The sequence below is a fragment of the Oncorhynchus keta genome, chromosome 24 (genome assembly GCF_023373465.1).
Source record: "Oncorhynchus keta strain PuntledgeMale-10-30-2019 chromosome 24, Oket_V2, whole genome shotgun sequence".
In the NCBI taxonomy this organism is placed as follows: Eukaryota; Metazoa; Chordata; class Actinopteri; order Salmoniformes; family Salmonidae; genus Oncorhynchus; species Oncorhynchus keta.
The window spans coordinates 12,058,247-12,072,260 of NC_068444.1; the positions used below are offsets into that span (position 1 = coordinate 12,058,247).

A 14,014-nucleotide genomic window follows, 5' to 3' on the forward strand; every position below is an offset into this window, starting at 1 on the left:
AAGCCAGGTCAGCTTCCCCCAGAAGCCAGGTCAGCTTCCCCCAGAAGCCAGGTCAGTCAGAAGCCAGGTCAGCCCCCCAGAAGCCAGGTCAGCCCCCCCCCAGAAGCCAGGTCAGCTTCTCCCCCAGAAGCCAGGTCAGCCCCCCAGAAGCCAGGTCAGCCCCCCAGAAGCCAGGTCAGCTCCCCCCAGAAGCCAGGTCAGCTCCCCCTCCAGAAGCCAGGTCAGCTCCCCTCCAGAAGCCAGGTCAGCTTCCCCCTTTACCACCTCTGATTCTGCTCTTTAAGGGAAAGGTGTACTGTCAATGCCTGTGATATGTGGTTGTTCCACTGAGCTTTAAGACGAATGTACTCACTGTAAAGGACTCACTAAGAGAGTGTCTGCTGAATGACTCACATGTCAAATGTAATGTAAAAAAAAAAAAAGACAGACCACAGGCTTGCCTGCCCACCAAACCATAGCGGCCCATGGGAGTCCAATGGTTTTTAGGGTGAGTGTCGTCTTGTAGAGACGCTGTGGCTTAAAGCACCATGTATCCATTTCCAAAATGACTCCTGTTCTAGTTCTGTAATTACCTTCCCTCTGGCTGCTTTATGAATAGGAGGACTGCCTTGTTCAGAGGGCAGAACGAAAGATTTGTACCTTGTCAGCTCAGGGATTCGAACTTGCAACCTTTCGGTTACTAGCCGAACGCTCTAACCACTAGGCTACCCTGCCACCCTCAATGCCTCAGTGTTCCCCTGGTAGACTGGCCCGCTCTTTTGCTGAAATTGTTTATTTTCTATTGGTTTAAATAGAATCCTTTGGGCAACAGAGAACCTGTAAGTCGCTCTGATGGCTTTTGCATTCTGCCAGGAAATTGCAGTACACACACACAGACACACAGACACACACAGACACACAGACACACACACACACACAGAGACATACAGACACACACACACTATTTAACTAAGAGGACTGAGTAGTGGCAGGCAGTGCTCCCATCTCATATTGAAGCTTCAGAATCATAATACAACGTCACAACACATCAGCCTCCACACACCTGCACCTCCACTGTGCTGCGTTGTGTAACCATCGACTCAGTACACCCACCACGTGTCATGGTGCTACCCACTGAGAGGCAGAGGGGCACAGCAACCTGTAAGGGCACATTACACACCTTCTCTGTAACAGCTACCATGGGGGAGGCGTGTATGCCTCTGCAGGACACAATTAGCTGGCCTACATAACACTTCACATCAAATAAACAAATGTTACGCAATGTAGTTGAGGAAGTGGTCAAAGATCAGAATAAAGAGAGTAACCATGGTGATTCAAAGCATTTTGACAAGCTTGAAAAATGCAGTGGAGAAAAAAATAAAATAAAAAAAAAATCAGCAAGATGATTGACTCCCTTATTTCAGTGGACCGGACTTTTATAGGATCTACCCATGGCTGTCCCAACAATCTTACCACATCTCCTTGAGTGAGAGGCTGGAATCTCTGAAGCAGTAATTCAAGGTGACGTTCAGTTTATTTATTCCCATCGCTGTATCTGTCTCCCTCCCTCCGAGCTTGGCGTTTGGTTGTCCGAGGCATGGCCCACAGTATCCGGGCCCACCCCTCCAGCCAGCAGCAGCACATCACCACCAGTACTAGAGCTAAGAATGACCCATCTCTCAGAACCTCGTATCTGGGAGCTAGTGAGAGATGGGATGGGTCCCTTATTCCCTTGATGATGCTGTTACAGTACCAGTCAAACTTTTGGACACATCTACTCATTCTAGGGTTTTCTGCATTGACAGACCTTCATGTTTTAAAGTAATGATAGACAGACACACCTGTTAATTGAAATGCATTCCAGGTGACTACCTCATGAAGCTGGTTGAGAGAATGCCAAGAGTGTACAAAGCTGTCATCAAGGCAAAGGGTGGCTACTTTGAAGAATCTCAAATATAAAATATATTTTGATTTGTTTAACAGTTTTAAAAGTTACTACATGATTCCATATCCCTTGAATGAGTAGGCGTGTCCAAAGTTTTGACTGGTAGTGTATATATAGATGACTTGGCTAACGTCTGCAAGGTTAAAGGTTGAAGGTTACGGAGTTCTTGTAGTAAGTTTTAGTCAACTTCTTCTGCTTCAGTAAAAGGGGCCATAAGAGACTTGCTCAGCCTAAATCTCCCCTTGGATTAGATTGGCTATCCATCTTCGACACCTGCTGGGCTGTGGCCAATGGGATGATACAGTATTTATCTGACTCTGTAGTCAAACGTCTCACCAGTCACCTTCCCCTACGGTGAACGTTTGACCCACCAGCTGGCATCGTCCATAGGCTGACTGGGGACTCAGTCTGTCTGTTTCATTCACAGTAGCAAGCTAACCGAAACCTGAGGCTCTTTGGAAGCACACACACACACCCCTTCTCCCCCCTCCGATCTCTCACCTGCATCTCCTTGTCTCCGTACTTGGAGGGGTTCTTGCTGCCCTGGCTCTTCCTGCGGAGCTTCTTCAGTTCTGCCTGACACTTCTCCAGACTCTCTCCTTTACTCTTGTGCTCCATCTGGTACTTCTTCAGAGCTGCCTGTAGGTGGGAGTATAGAGTCAGTTTTAACATAGCTAAACAGTCATTGGCATCCCTAGACTAGTGTTCTACATCTATGGTTAGGCGTTGAGTCCCATTTCAAACCACCTGACCACCTTCTATTCGCTGATTGATGCAAAGTGGCATAATGCAGGGGAATGAGTTAGTCTGGCATCATAGGGACTTGGCTGATCTCTCTTCCCCCACCCACCCACACACAGTCTGTCCCCAGTGGCTATAGGACTTATTGTGTTCCAAACCACTGCCTTTGTGTTTCACTCATTCACCTCTGCCAAGAGTTAACGCAATCCTGTGGCCTGGCCTGTCTGCCGGTCGGCCAGCCCTCCACAAAACAATGTTTGCAATATTTTATTTCTGTTTGATGGAAAAACCTAGCTGAGCATGGCTAATTACTTTAGTCAATGCTGAAATAACAGAGCCAAGCAGAGAGAGAAAGGACACAAAAGGGGGAGAGGGGAACATAGGGTTTTCTGATCGGCTGCCAGACTGCCAAAGTACGGCCTCAAATGAACTGACGAGGTCAATATGAATTTCAAACAGAGGACAGCATTATTTTATTACTGACTTTGTTTATGAATATCCAGTACTGAGCCTTCATTTAAGCTTCCCAATTCCACTACAACATTCTCTTCAATAAATCTCTAGAAATGAGTTTATCCCTTAAATAAAGCTTGAACTTCTTCTTCTTATTTTCTTAAAATATGTCATAATTCATGATTCGGAAAGTAAGAGAAGAAAGTAATTTGTAACTTTATTGCTGAGTGGTTATGATGAAAACCAGTGGGAAATTAAAAGAAGTGCTCAGAAAGCCGTGGAGTTTGTCTCTAGCTGATTATTTGATGATAATGTGGATCCGTAGGGAGGCCAAGCCACCGTGGAATACAATTAAAGCACCCGTCTGTATCAACGCTTTCTAAATGCGGCCTTCCCATCAGAATACACAACCACTGACACAGAATTATATAAAAGGCCTTATATAAAACTGAACTAAAAATTTGATTGACTGCGGTAACGTCATAAGAAAACAGCTAATATAAAGATAATTAAAAGTAATATTTTTTTTTTAAGTATTTGTAAAGGGAAGCTCTAGTTCAAAGTGAAGGTGAGAAGACATACAATGTGTATTCTGAAGGTACTAAACAGGTACTAACAGGTGTTAAACAGGTACTAACATGTGTTAAACATGTGTTAAACAGGTACTAACAGGTACTAACCGGGTACTAAACGGGTACTAAACGGGTACTAAAAACGGGTACTAAACACGGGTACTAAACAGGTACTAACAGGTACTAACAGGTACTAACAGGTGTTAAACAGGTACTAAAACAGGTACTAAAACAGGTGTTAAACAGGTACTAAACGGGTACTAAACGGGTACTAAACGGGTACTAAACAGGTGTTAAACAGGTGTTAAACAGGTACTAAACAGGTACTAAAAACAGGTGTTAAACAGGTACTAAAACAGGTACTAAAACAGGTGTTAAACAGGTACTAAACGGGTACTAAACAGGTGTTAAACAGGTGTTAAACAGGTACTAAACAGGTACTAAAAACAGGTGTTAAACAGGTGTTAAACAGGTACTAAACAGGTACTAAACAGGTACTAAAAACAGGTGTTAAACAGGTACTAAACAGGTACTAAACAGGTACTAACAGGTGTTAAACATGTACTAACAGGTGTTAAACAGGTGTTAAACGGGTACTAAACGGGTACTAAACGGGTACTAAACGGGTACTAAACGGGTACTAAACGGGTACTAAACGGGTGTTAAACAACTGGGAGAGTGACTGATGTGAATGAAATGGAGACAACAATGAATGACGGTTCTCTAGGACATTATTTCCAACTCCAGTAAATCCAACTGTACACATTTTTTTAAGACCCAATATGCAGAAATCACTCTGCCATTTCCTGCAAAAAAATTCTAATAGTTTGCTTAATTTCAGTTTATGACAAAACAAGTGCAGATAATCATTGTACCATCTCAACCACTGCGAAATATATTCTAATTAACCAAAAATCTAGCTTTGTGTACAAAATCAACAGTAAAAGACGTAAAAATTAAACTTAAGTGCGGGAAGCATAGAAATTGCACAGATAGAACACATCTACTGCTTCTTAGGCTAGCGTTCAATTAGAATGACACATCTATAACTCACATTTCTACGCAAATTTGATCTGGCCCTAAATGAGGTTTGTCTCAGACAACAACAAAACTGTGTGCTATTGGGGGTGGGGGGGTGTACACTGGAGGACTGGAGTTGGGAAACCACTGGTCTAAGGACACTAACATTCAGGTAGCGTGCATCCAGCTCCACCTTCTTCTCCAGCTCGGTTAGAAGCTCATTGTGGAACGACTTCAGCTAGGAGGAAAGAGAGGACCACAAAGAGTTAATGATCACATAGGATATACTCACACGTCATAAAAGGCAGGAAGGAGTACAACTTGCCTCAGGATGTACTTTCTCAAAAACTGCCAAACCAGACCTGTTTGCTAAAACAAAAACACACCCTACTATTTTGGATGCTGTCAGTGTTGTGGTGTCAACATGACTTGATGAGCCAAGATTGTCTTGATATCGGACCTGACCCAAAGAACTAGGGAAGGTTGTATAGTAGCAGTATGTGAATTATGTCTAACTTCATGCCAGTATTGAGATTGTGTGTGTGCGTGTGTGTGTGTAAGGAAGTACATGTTCACAACTGACTTTAGCATTTATGGAGACAAAGGGCAGTCCCACACCAGGCAGTACTGACATGTCACAAAACAAACAACTAAATCAAAGGTAAAACATCCCAAGTGAACACACGCTAAGACGGTAGCTTCAGATCACTGAGGGAGTCCTCACACACTGGCTCTGATGAATAAAATATTAAAAAACAAGGCAGGCCCCTACAGTCTGCCTTGGAGTGCACTACTTTTGACCAGAGCATATGGGCTCTTGTAGTAGTAGACTTCACAGGGAATAGGGTGCCATCTGGGACCAAAACAGTATCAAAGTCGCTAGGTTTCTTTTCTTCCCTTATCGTCCTAGTTAGTAGTGCCAAGTCTCAAGCAGTAATATTTTCTTAACTTCTATCAGTTGGCTGTGTGCTGAAAGAGCAGGAACAGGCGAGATGTGAGAATATATTCAAACAATAGTTAAAAGGCCATTAGTTGATTGTTTGTGTGTGTGTGTGTGTGTGTGTGTGTGTGTGTGTGTGTGTGTGTGTGTGTGTGTGTGTGTGTGTGTGTGTGTGTGTGTGTGTGTGGAACGATCAGAGGCGGTCGTGTGCGAGACAGGTGCTTCGGAGGTGGTTGTGGGTAGTCAGTGACAGTAGCTCAAATGACACGGAATTACAAGCTTTTCAAAGTCTCTACATTTTTCCGGCGTCGATTGGGTGAGATGCTGGAGCAGCTTCATCATCCTTCTCTATGGAGCGATTTCAGTACCAACAGAAATTATATTTTCATTCCATAAATGTTTATTGGTATTAGGATATTGAATTTGAATTTATTAATTAAATTCATGAAATTAATTTGTATTTCATAGTTTGAAATGACAGACTTTATATTGCATTCAGACTTATTGATGTGGGGCTATTCAAATAGATTCTTATGGGGGACATTCCCTACTAATGTGTAACACGAGCAGTGTGGTCAGCATGTAACTGGTCCTGTAACACGAGCAGTGTGGTCAGCATGTAACTGGTCCTGTAACACGGGCAGTGTGGTCAGCATGTAACTGGTCCTGTAACACGAGCAGTGTGGTCAGCATGTAACTGGTCCTGTAACACGAGCAGTGTGGTCAGCATGTAACTGGTCCTGTAACACGGGCAGTGTGGTCAGCATGTAGCTGGTCCTGTAACACGAGCAGTGTGGTCAGCATGTAACTGGTCCTGTAACACGAGCAGTGTGGTCAGCATGTAACTGGTCCTGTAACACGAGCAGTGTGGTCAGCATGTAACTGGTCCTGTAACACGAGCAGTGTGGTCAGCATGTAGCTGGTCCTGTAACACGAGCAGTGTGGTCAGCATGTAACTGGTCCTGTAACACGGGCAGTGTGGTCAGCATGTAACTGGTCCTGTAACACGAGCAGTGTGGTCAGCATGTAGCTGGTCCTGTAACACGAGCAGTGTGGTCAGCATGTAGCTGGTCCTGTAACACGAGCAGTGTGGTCAGCATGTAACTGGTCCTGTAACACGGGCAGTGTGGTCAGCATGTAACTGGTCCTGTAACACGAGCAGTGTGGTCAGCATGTAGCTGGTCCTGTAACACGAGCAGTGTGGTCAGCATGTAACTGGTCCTGTAACACGAGCAGTGTGGTCAGCATGTAACTGGTCCTGTAACACGAGCAGTGTGGTCAGCATGTAACTGGTCCTGTAACACGAGCAGTGTGGTCAGCATGTAACTGGTCCTGTAACACGGGCAGTGTGGTCAGCATGTAACTGGTCCTGTAACACGGGCAGTGTGGTCAGCATGTAGCTGGTCCTGTAACACGGGCAGTGTGGTCAGCATGTAACTGGTCCTGTAACATGGACAGGGTGGTCAGCATGGTAAATGACATTTTAATGGCATCGGACCGAGGCTCTGCATCTGTCCTCGTGCTCCTAGACCTTAGTGCTGCTTTTGATACCATCGATCACCACATTCTTTTGGAGAGATTGGAAACCCAAATTGGTCTACACGGACATGTTCTGGCCTGGTTCAGATCTTATCTGTCGGAAAGATATCAGTTTGTCTCTGTGAATGGTTTGTCCTCTGACAAATCAACTGTAAATTTCGGTGTTCCTCAAGGTTCCGTTTTAGGACCACTATTGTTTTCACTATACATTTTACCTCTTGGGGATGTTATTCGAAAACATAATGTTAACTTTCACTGCTATGCGGATGACACACAGCTGTACATTTCAATGAAACATGGTGAAGCCCCAAAATTGCCCTTGCTAGAAACATGTGTTTCAGACATAAGGAAGTGGATGGCTGCAAACTTTCTACTATTAAACTCGGACAAAACAGAGATGCTTGTTCTAGGTCCCAAGAAACAAAGAGATCTTCTGTTGAATCTGACAATTAATCTTAATGTCGTCTCAAATAAAACTGTGAAGGACCTCGGCGTTACTCTGGACCCTGATCTCTCTTTTGAAGAACATATCAAGACCATTTCGAGGACAGCTTTTTTCTATCTACGTAATATTGCAAAAATCAGAAACTTTAAAGCACTAAATAAACTTCAGTTAGTGCTAAATACGGCTGCTAGAATCCTGACTAGAACCAAAAAATTTGATCATATTACTCCAGTGCTAGCCTCTCTACACTGGCTTCCTGTCAAAGCAAGGGCTGATTTTAAGGTTTTACTGCTAACCTACAAAGCATTACATGGGCTTGCTCCTACCTATCTCTCTGATTTGGTCCTGCCGTACATACCTACACGTACGCTACGGTCACAAGACGCAGGCCTCCTAATTGTCCCTAGAATTTCTAAGCAAACAGCTGGAGGCAGGGCTTTCTCCTATAGAGCTCCATTTTTATGGAACGGTCTGCCTACCCATGTCAGAGAAGCAAACTCGGTCTCAACCTTTAAGTCTTTACTGAAGACTCATCTCTTCAGTGGGTCATATGATTGAGTGTAGTCTGGCCCAGGAGTGGGAAGGTGAACGGAAAGGCTCTGGAGCAACGAACCGCCCTTGCTGTCTCTGCCTGGCCGGTTCCCCTCTTCCACTGGGATTCTCTGCCTCTAACCCTATTACAGGGGCTGAGTCACTGGCTTACTGGGGCTCTCTCATGCCGTCCCTGCAGGGGGTGCGTCACCTGAGTGGGTTGATTCACTGTTGTGGTCATCCTGCCTGGGTTGGCGCGCCCCCCTCCCACTTGGGCTGTGCCGTGGCGGAGATCTTTGTGGGCTATACTCGGCCTTGTCTCAGGATGGTAAGTTGGTGGTTGAAGATATCCCTCTAGTGGTGTGGGGGCTGTGCTTTGGCAAAGTGGGTGGGGTTATAGCCTTCCTGTTTGGCCCTGTCCGGGGGTGTCCTCGGATGGGGCCACAGTGTCTCCTGACCCCTCCTGTCTCAGCCTCCAGTATTTATGCTGCAGTAGTTTGTGTCGGGGGGCTAGGGTCAGTTTGTTATATCTGGAGTACTTCTCCTGTCCTGCGTGAAGTGTGCGTTCTCTAATTCTCTCTAATTCTCTCCTTCTTTCTTTCTCTCTCTCGGAGGACCTGAGCCCTAGGACCATGCCCCAGGACTCCCTGACATGATGACTCCTTGCTGTCCCCAGTCCACCTGGCCATGCTGCTGCTCCAGTTTCAACTGTTCTGCCTTACTATTATTCGACCATGCTGGTCATTTATGAACATTTGAACATCTTGGCCATGTTATGTTATAATCTCCACCCGGCACAGCCAGAAGAGGACGGGCCACCCCACATATGCTCTCTCTAATTCTCTCCTTCTTTCTCTCTCTCGGAGGACCTGAGCCCTAGGACCGTGCCCCAGGACTACCTGACATGATGACTCCTTGCTGTCCCCGGTCCACCTGACTGTGCTGCTGCTCCAGTTTCAACTGTTCTGCCTTGTTATTATTCGACCATGCTGGTCATTTATGAACATTTGAACATCTTGGCCATGTTCTGTTATAATCTCCACCCGCACAGCCAGAAGAGGACTGGCCACCCCACATAGCCTGGTTCCTCTCTAGGTTTCTTCCTAGGTTTTGGCCTTTCTAGGGAGTTTTTCCTAGCCACTGTGCTTCTACACCTGCATTGCTTGCTGTTTGGGGTTTTAGGCTGGGTTTCTGTACAGCACTTTGAGATATCAGCTGATGTACGAAGGGCTATATAAATAAATTTGATTTGATTTGATGTAGCTGGTCCTGTAACACGAGCAGTGTGGTCAGCATGTAACCGGTCCTGTAACACGAGCAGTGTGGTCAGCATGTAGCTGGTCCTGTAACACGAGCAGTGTGGTCAGCATGTAACTGGTCCTGTAACACGAGCAGTGTGGTCAGCATGTAGCTGGTCCTGTAACACGAGCAGTGTGGTCAGCATGTAACTGGTCCTGTAACACGAGCAGTGTGGTCAGCATGTAGCTGGTCCTGTAACACGAGCAGTGTGGTCAGCATGTAGCTGGTCCTGTAACACGAGCAGTGTGGTCAGCATGTAGCTGGTCCTGTAACACGAGCAGTGTGGTCAGCATGTAGCTGGTCCTGTAACACGAGCAGTGTGGTCAGCATGTAGCTGGTCCTGTAACACGAGCAGTGTGGTCAGCATGTAACTGGTCCTGTAACACGAGCAGTGTGGTCAGCATGTAACTGGTCCTGTAACACGAGCAGTGTGGTCAGCATGTAACTGGTCCTGTAACACGAGCAGTGTGGTCAGCATGTAACTGGTCCTGTAACACGAGCAGTGTGGTCAGCATGTAGCTGGTCCTGTAACACGAGCAGTGTGGTCAGCATGTAACTGGTCCTGTAACACGAGCAGTGTGGTCAGCATGTAACTGGTCCTGTAACACGAGCAGTGTGGTCAGCATGTAACTGGTCCTGTAACACGAGCAGTGTGGTCAGCATGTAACTGGTCCTGTAACACGAGCAGTGTGGTCAGCATGTAACTGGTCCTGTAACACGAGCAGTGTGGTCAGCATGTAACTGGTCCTGTAACACGAGCAGTGTGGTCAGCATGTAACTGGTCCTGTAACACGAGCAGTGTGGTCAGCATGTAGCTGGTCCTGTAACACGAGCAGTGTGGTCAGCATGTAACTGGTCCTGTAACACGAGCAGTGTGGTCAGCATGTAACTGGTCCTGTAACACGAGCAGTGTGGTCAGCATGTAACTGGTCCTGTAACACGAGCAGTGTGGTCAGCATGTAACTGGTCCTGTAACACGAGCAGTGTGGTCAGCATGTAACTGGTCCTGTAACACGAGCAGTGTGGTCAGCATGTAGCTGGTCCTGTAACACGAGCAGTGTGGTCAGCATGTAGCTGGTCCTGTAACACGAGCAGTGTGGTCAGCATGTAACTGGTCCTGTAACACGAGCAGTGTGGTCAGCATGTAACTGGTCCTGTAACACGAGCAGTGTGGTCAGCATGTAACTGGTCCTGTAACACGAGCAGTGTGGTCAGCATGTAGCTGGTCCTGTAACACGAGCAGTGTGGTCAGCATGTAACTGGTCCTGTAACACGAGCAGTGTGGTCAGCATGTAGCTGGTCCTGTAACACGAGCAGTGTGGTCAGCATGTAACTGGTCCTGTAACACGAGCAGTGTGGTCAGCATGTAGCTGGTCCTGTAACACGAGCAGTGTGGTCAGCATGTAGCTGGTCCTGTAACACGAGCAGTGTGGTCAGCATGTAACTGGTCCTGTAACACGAGCAGTGTGGTCAGCATGTAGCTGGTCCTGTAACACGAGCAGTGTGGTCAGCATGTAACTGGTCCTGTAACACGAGCAGTGTGGTCAGCATGTAACTGGTCCTGTAACACGAGCAGTGTGGTCAGCATGTAACTGGTCCTGTAACACGAGCAGTGTGGTCAGCATGTAACTGGTCCTGTAACACGAGCAGTGTGGTCAGCATGTAACTGGTCCTGTAAAACGAGCAGTGTGGTCAGCATGTAACTGGTCCTGTAACACGAGCAGTGTGATCAGCATGTAGCTGGTCCTGTAACACGAGCAGTGTGGTCAGCATGTAACTGGTCCTGTAACACGAGCAGTTTGGTCAGCATGTAACTGGTCCTGTAACACGAGCAGTGTGGTCAGCATGTAACTGGTCCTGTAACACGAGCAGTGTGGTCAGCATGTAACTGGTCCTGTAACACGAGCAGTGTGGTCAGCATGTAACTGGTCCTGTAACACGAGCAGTGTGGTCAGCATGTAACTGGTCCTGTAACACGAGCAGTGTGGTCAGCATGTAACTGGTCCTGTAACACGAGCAGTGTGGTCAGCATGTAACTGGTCCTGTAACACGAGCAGTGTGGTCAGCATGTAACTGGTCCTGTAACACGAGCAGTGTGGTCAGCATGTAACTGGTCCTGTAACACGAGCAGTGTGGTCAGCATGTAACTGGTCCTGTAACACGAGCAGTGTGGTCAGCATGTAACTGGTCCTGTAACACGAGCAGTGTGGTCAGCATGTAACTGGTCCTGTAACACGAGCAGTGTGGTCAGCATGTAACTGGTCCTGTAACACGAGCAGTGTGGTCAGCATGTAACTGGTCCTGCGCAGCCTGTGATCATCATAGAAGGGATCAGTGGGCAAATCCATGTTCCGGACAGTCTCAGCTTTCAGGAATGGGGTTATAATAGCTTATTGCTAAAACAGTTCTAACGATAGAGCCAAATTCATTAGGGAGAAAATACATGTAACATGACACTTCAGAAACTGCCAGTAGCTTGGGTTTACCTCTCCTGGCTGGCGAAGTACCAGGATGAGGTCTCTGGTTTTGAGTCGGAATTTAAAGAACTACATTTGAAAACTGAAATTGAATGCATCTGAAAAGTTGAATATGAGAAACTTTGATAAACGTCAAATTACAGTTTTTAAACTTGATACACAGACAATGAATGCAATATCTACCATATTGAAATTAAATATATACATGTTTCATTTGAATATTCAAACTGAAATGGAATTTTAAATGCAATAATAATAATAATAAATGAAACAAGTTAAATGTATGAATTCAATGATTTCATTTGTGCATTACAAATTATATATATATATATATATATCATTCTAATTCAATATCCTAATACCAAGTCATCCAGTTCTCCTCACCATATCTTCAAGCTGCATCTGGATCTGCCTGTGGACCTCAGCCATCTGAAACAGTACATCCCCTAAAGAGAAGACCGGGAGAGAAAGAGAGAGAATTCTATTAAATCTTCCAAGGTGTCACTGAAAGCTACATCAACATGCAAACAAGACCATGCAACCAAACAAAAACACAGAAGACTGGTGGAGGGAGGGAGATGAGGGAGGAGGAGGGAGGAGGAGGAGGGGGAGGAGGGAGGGAGGGGGAGGAGGGAGGGGGAGGGAGGAGGGAGGAGGGGAGGGAGGAGGGAGGGAGGGGGGAGGAGGGAGGAGGGAGGGAGGGAGGGAGGGGGAGGAGGGAGGGGGAGGAGGGAGGAGGGAGGAGGGAGGGGAGGGAGGAGGGAGGAGGGGAGGAGGGAGGAGGGAGGAGGGAGGGAGGAGGGAGGAGGGAGGAGGGAGGAGGGAGGGAGGAGGGAGATGAGGGAGGAGGAGGGAGGAGGGAGGAGGAGGGAGGGAGGGAGGAGGGAGATGAGGAGGAGGGAGGAGGAGGGAGGGGGAGGAGGAGGAGGGGGAGGAGGGAGGAGGGAGGAGGGAGGGAGGAGGGAGGAGGGAGGAGGGAGGGAGGAGGAGGGAGGAGGGAGGAGGAGGGAGGAGGGAGGAGGGAGGAGGGAGGAGGAGGGAGGAGGAGGAGGGAGGAGGGAGGAGGAGGGAGGAGGGAGGAGGGAGGAGGGAGGGAGGGAGGGAGGAGGGAGGAGGGAGGAGGGAGGAGGAGGGAGGAGGGAGGAGGGAGGAGGAGGGAGGAGGGGAGGGAGGAGGAGGGAGGAGGGAGGAGGGAGGGGGAGGGAGGAGGGAGGGGGAGGAGGGGGAGGGAGGAGGGAGGAGGGAGGAGGGAGGAGGGAGGAGGAGGGAGGAGGAGGGAGGAGGGGGAGGGAGGGGGAGGGAGGAGGGGGAGGGAGGGGGAGGAGGGAGGAGGGAGGAGGGAGGGAGGAGGGAGGAGGGAGGAGGGAGGAGGGAGGAGGAGGGAGAGGGAGGAGGGAGGAGGGAGGGAGGAGGAGGGAGGAGGGAGGAGGGGAGGGAGGAGGGAGGGGGGGAGGGAGGAGGGAGGAGGGGAGGAGGGAGGAGGAGGAGGAGGGAGGAGGGAGGAGGAGGGAGGAGGGAGGAGGGAGGAGGGAGGGAGGAGGGAGGAGGTGGAGGAATAATGAACAGGATGGAACGTCAGTCAAGTCACGAGCAAAACGAACTGAAAAACACTGAAAAAGAGTAGAACAAGAAGACAACAGAAACAGAGCATGTAAATCAAAGTATCAATGTTAATATTAGCTTAATATTAATAGTATTGAGAATATACAAATACTCCATATGAGGTTATAAACAAATAAAAATTAGTTCCACACAGGAATTAGTCAATATTTTATACTAAGAGAGAAAGAGAGTGCTCTGCACTAAATAAAACACAGAAATACTCCAAACAAAAAGCAGAACCGAGAGAAAAGCCTAAAAACAAAAAGATAAGAGAATAAAAAAGGTGATTCATGCAGCCAGGGAGATTAAATGCGTTCGTTTTAAGATACCTACATGCTGCCTCTTCTGAATATGCAATGCATTGTAAAAAAAAAAGGAACAAAAATATATAGTTTGAGCGACAGACAGATAGAAGAGACCTGGAGAGACAGACAGATCAAACCACCCCAGAGAAGAGACCTGGAGAGACAG

The 14,014-nt window shown here is 47.3% G+C and overlaps 1 protein-coding gene across 6 annotated transcripts in view; it reads right to left on the minus strand.

Annotated features, from left to right (window-relative positions):
* The window catches only part of LOC118380866 (brain-specific angiogenesis inhibitor 1-associated protein 2-like), a 150,445-nt gene that overhangs the window by 61,408 nt on the left and 75,023 nt on the right, over positions 1–14,014 (minus strand). For all 6 annotated transcript variants that reach the window (XM_052477701.1, XM_052477703.1, XM_052477700.1 and 3 more), the window contains 3 exons: positions 12,326–12,387; positions 4,877–4,948; positions 2,426–2,563 (listed from right to left, as the gene is read on the minus strand). In XM_052477701.1, coding sequence (XP_052333661.1) covers positions 2,426–2,563; positions 4,877–4,948; positions 12,326–12,387 — 272 coding nt within the window. The remainder of the gene's footprint in view (positions 1–2,425; positions 2,564–4,876; positions 4,949–12,325; positions 12,388–14,014) is intronic.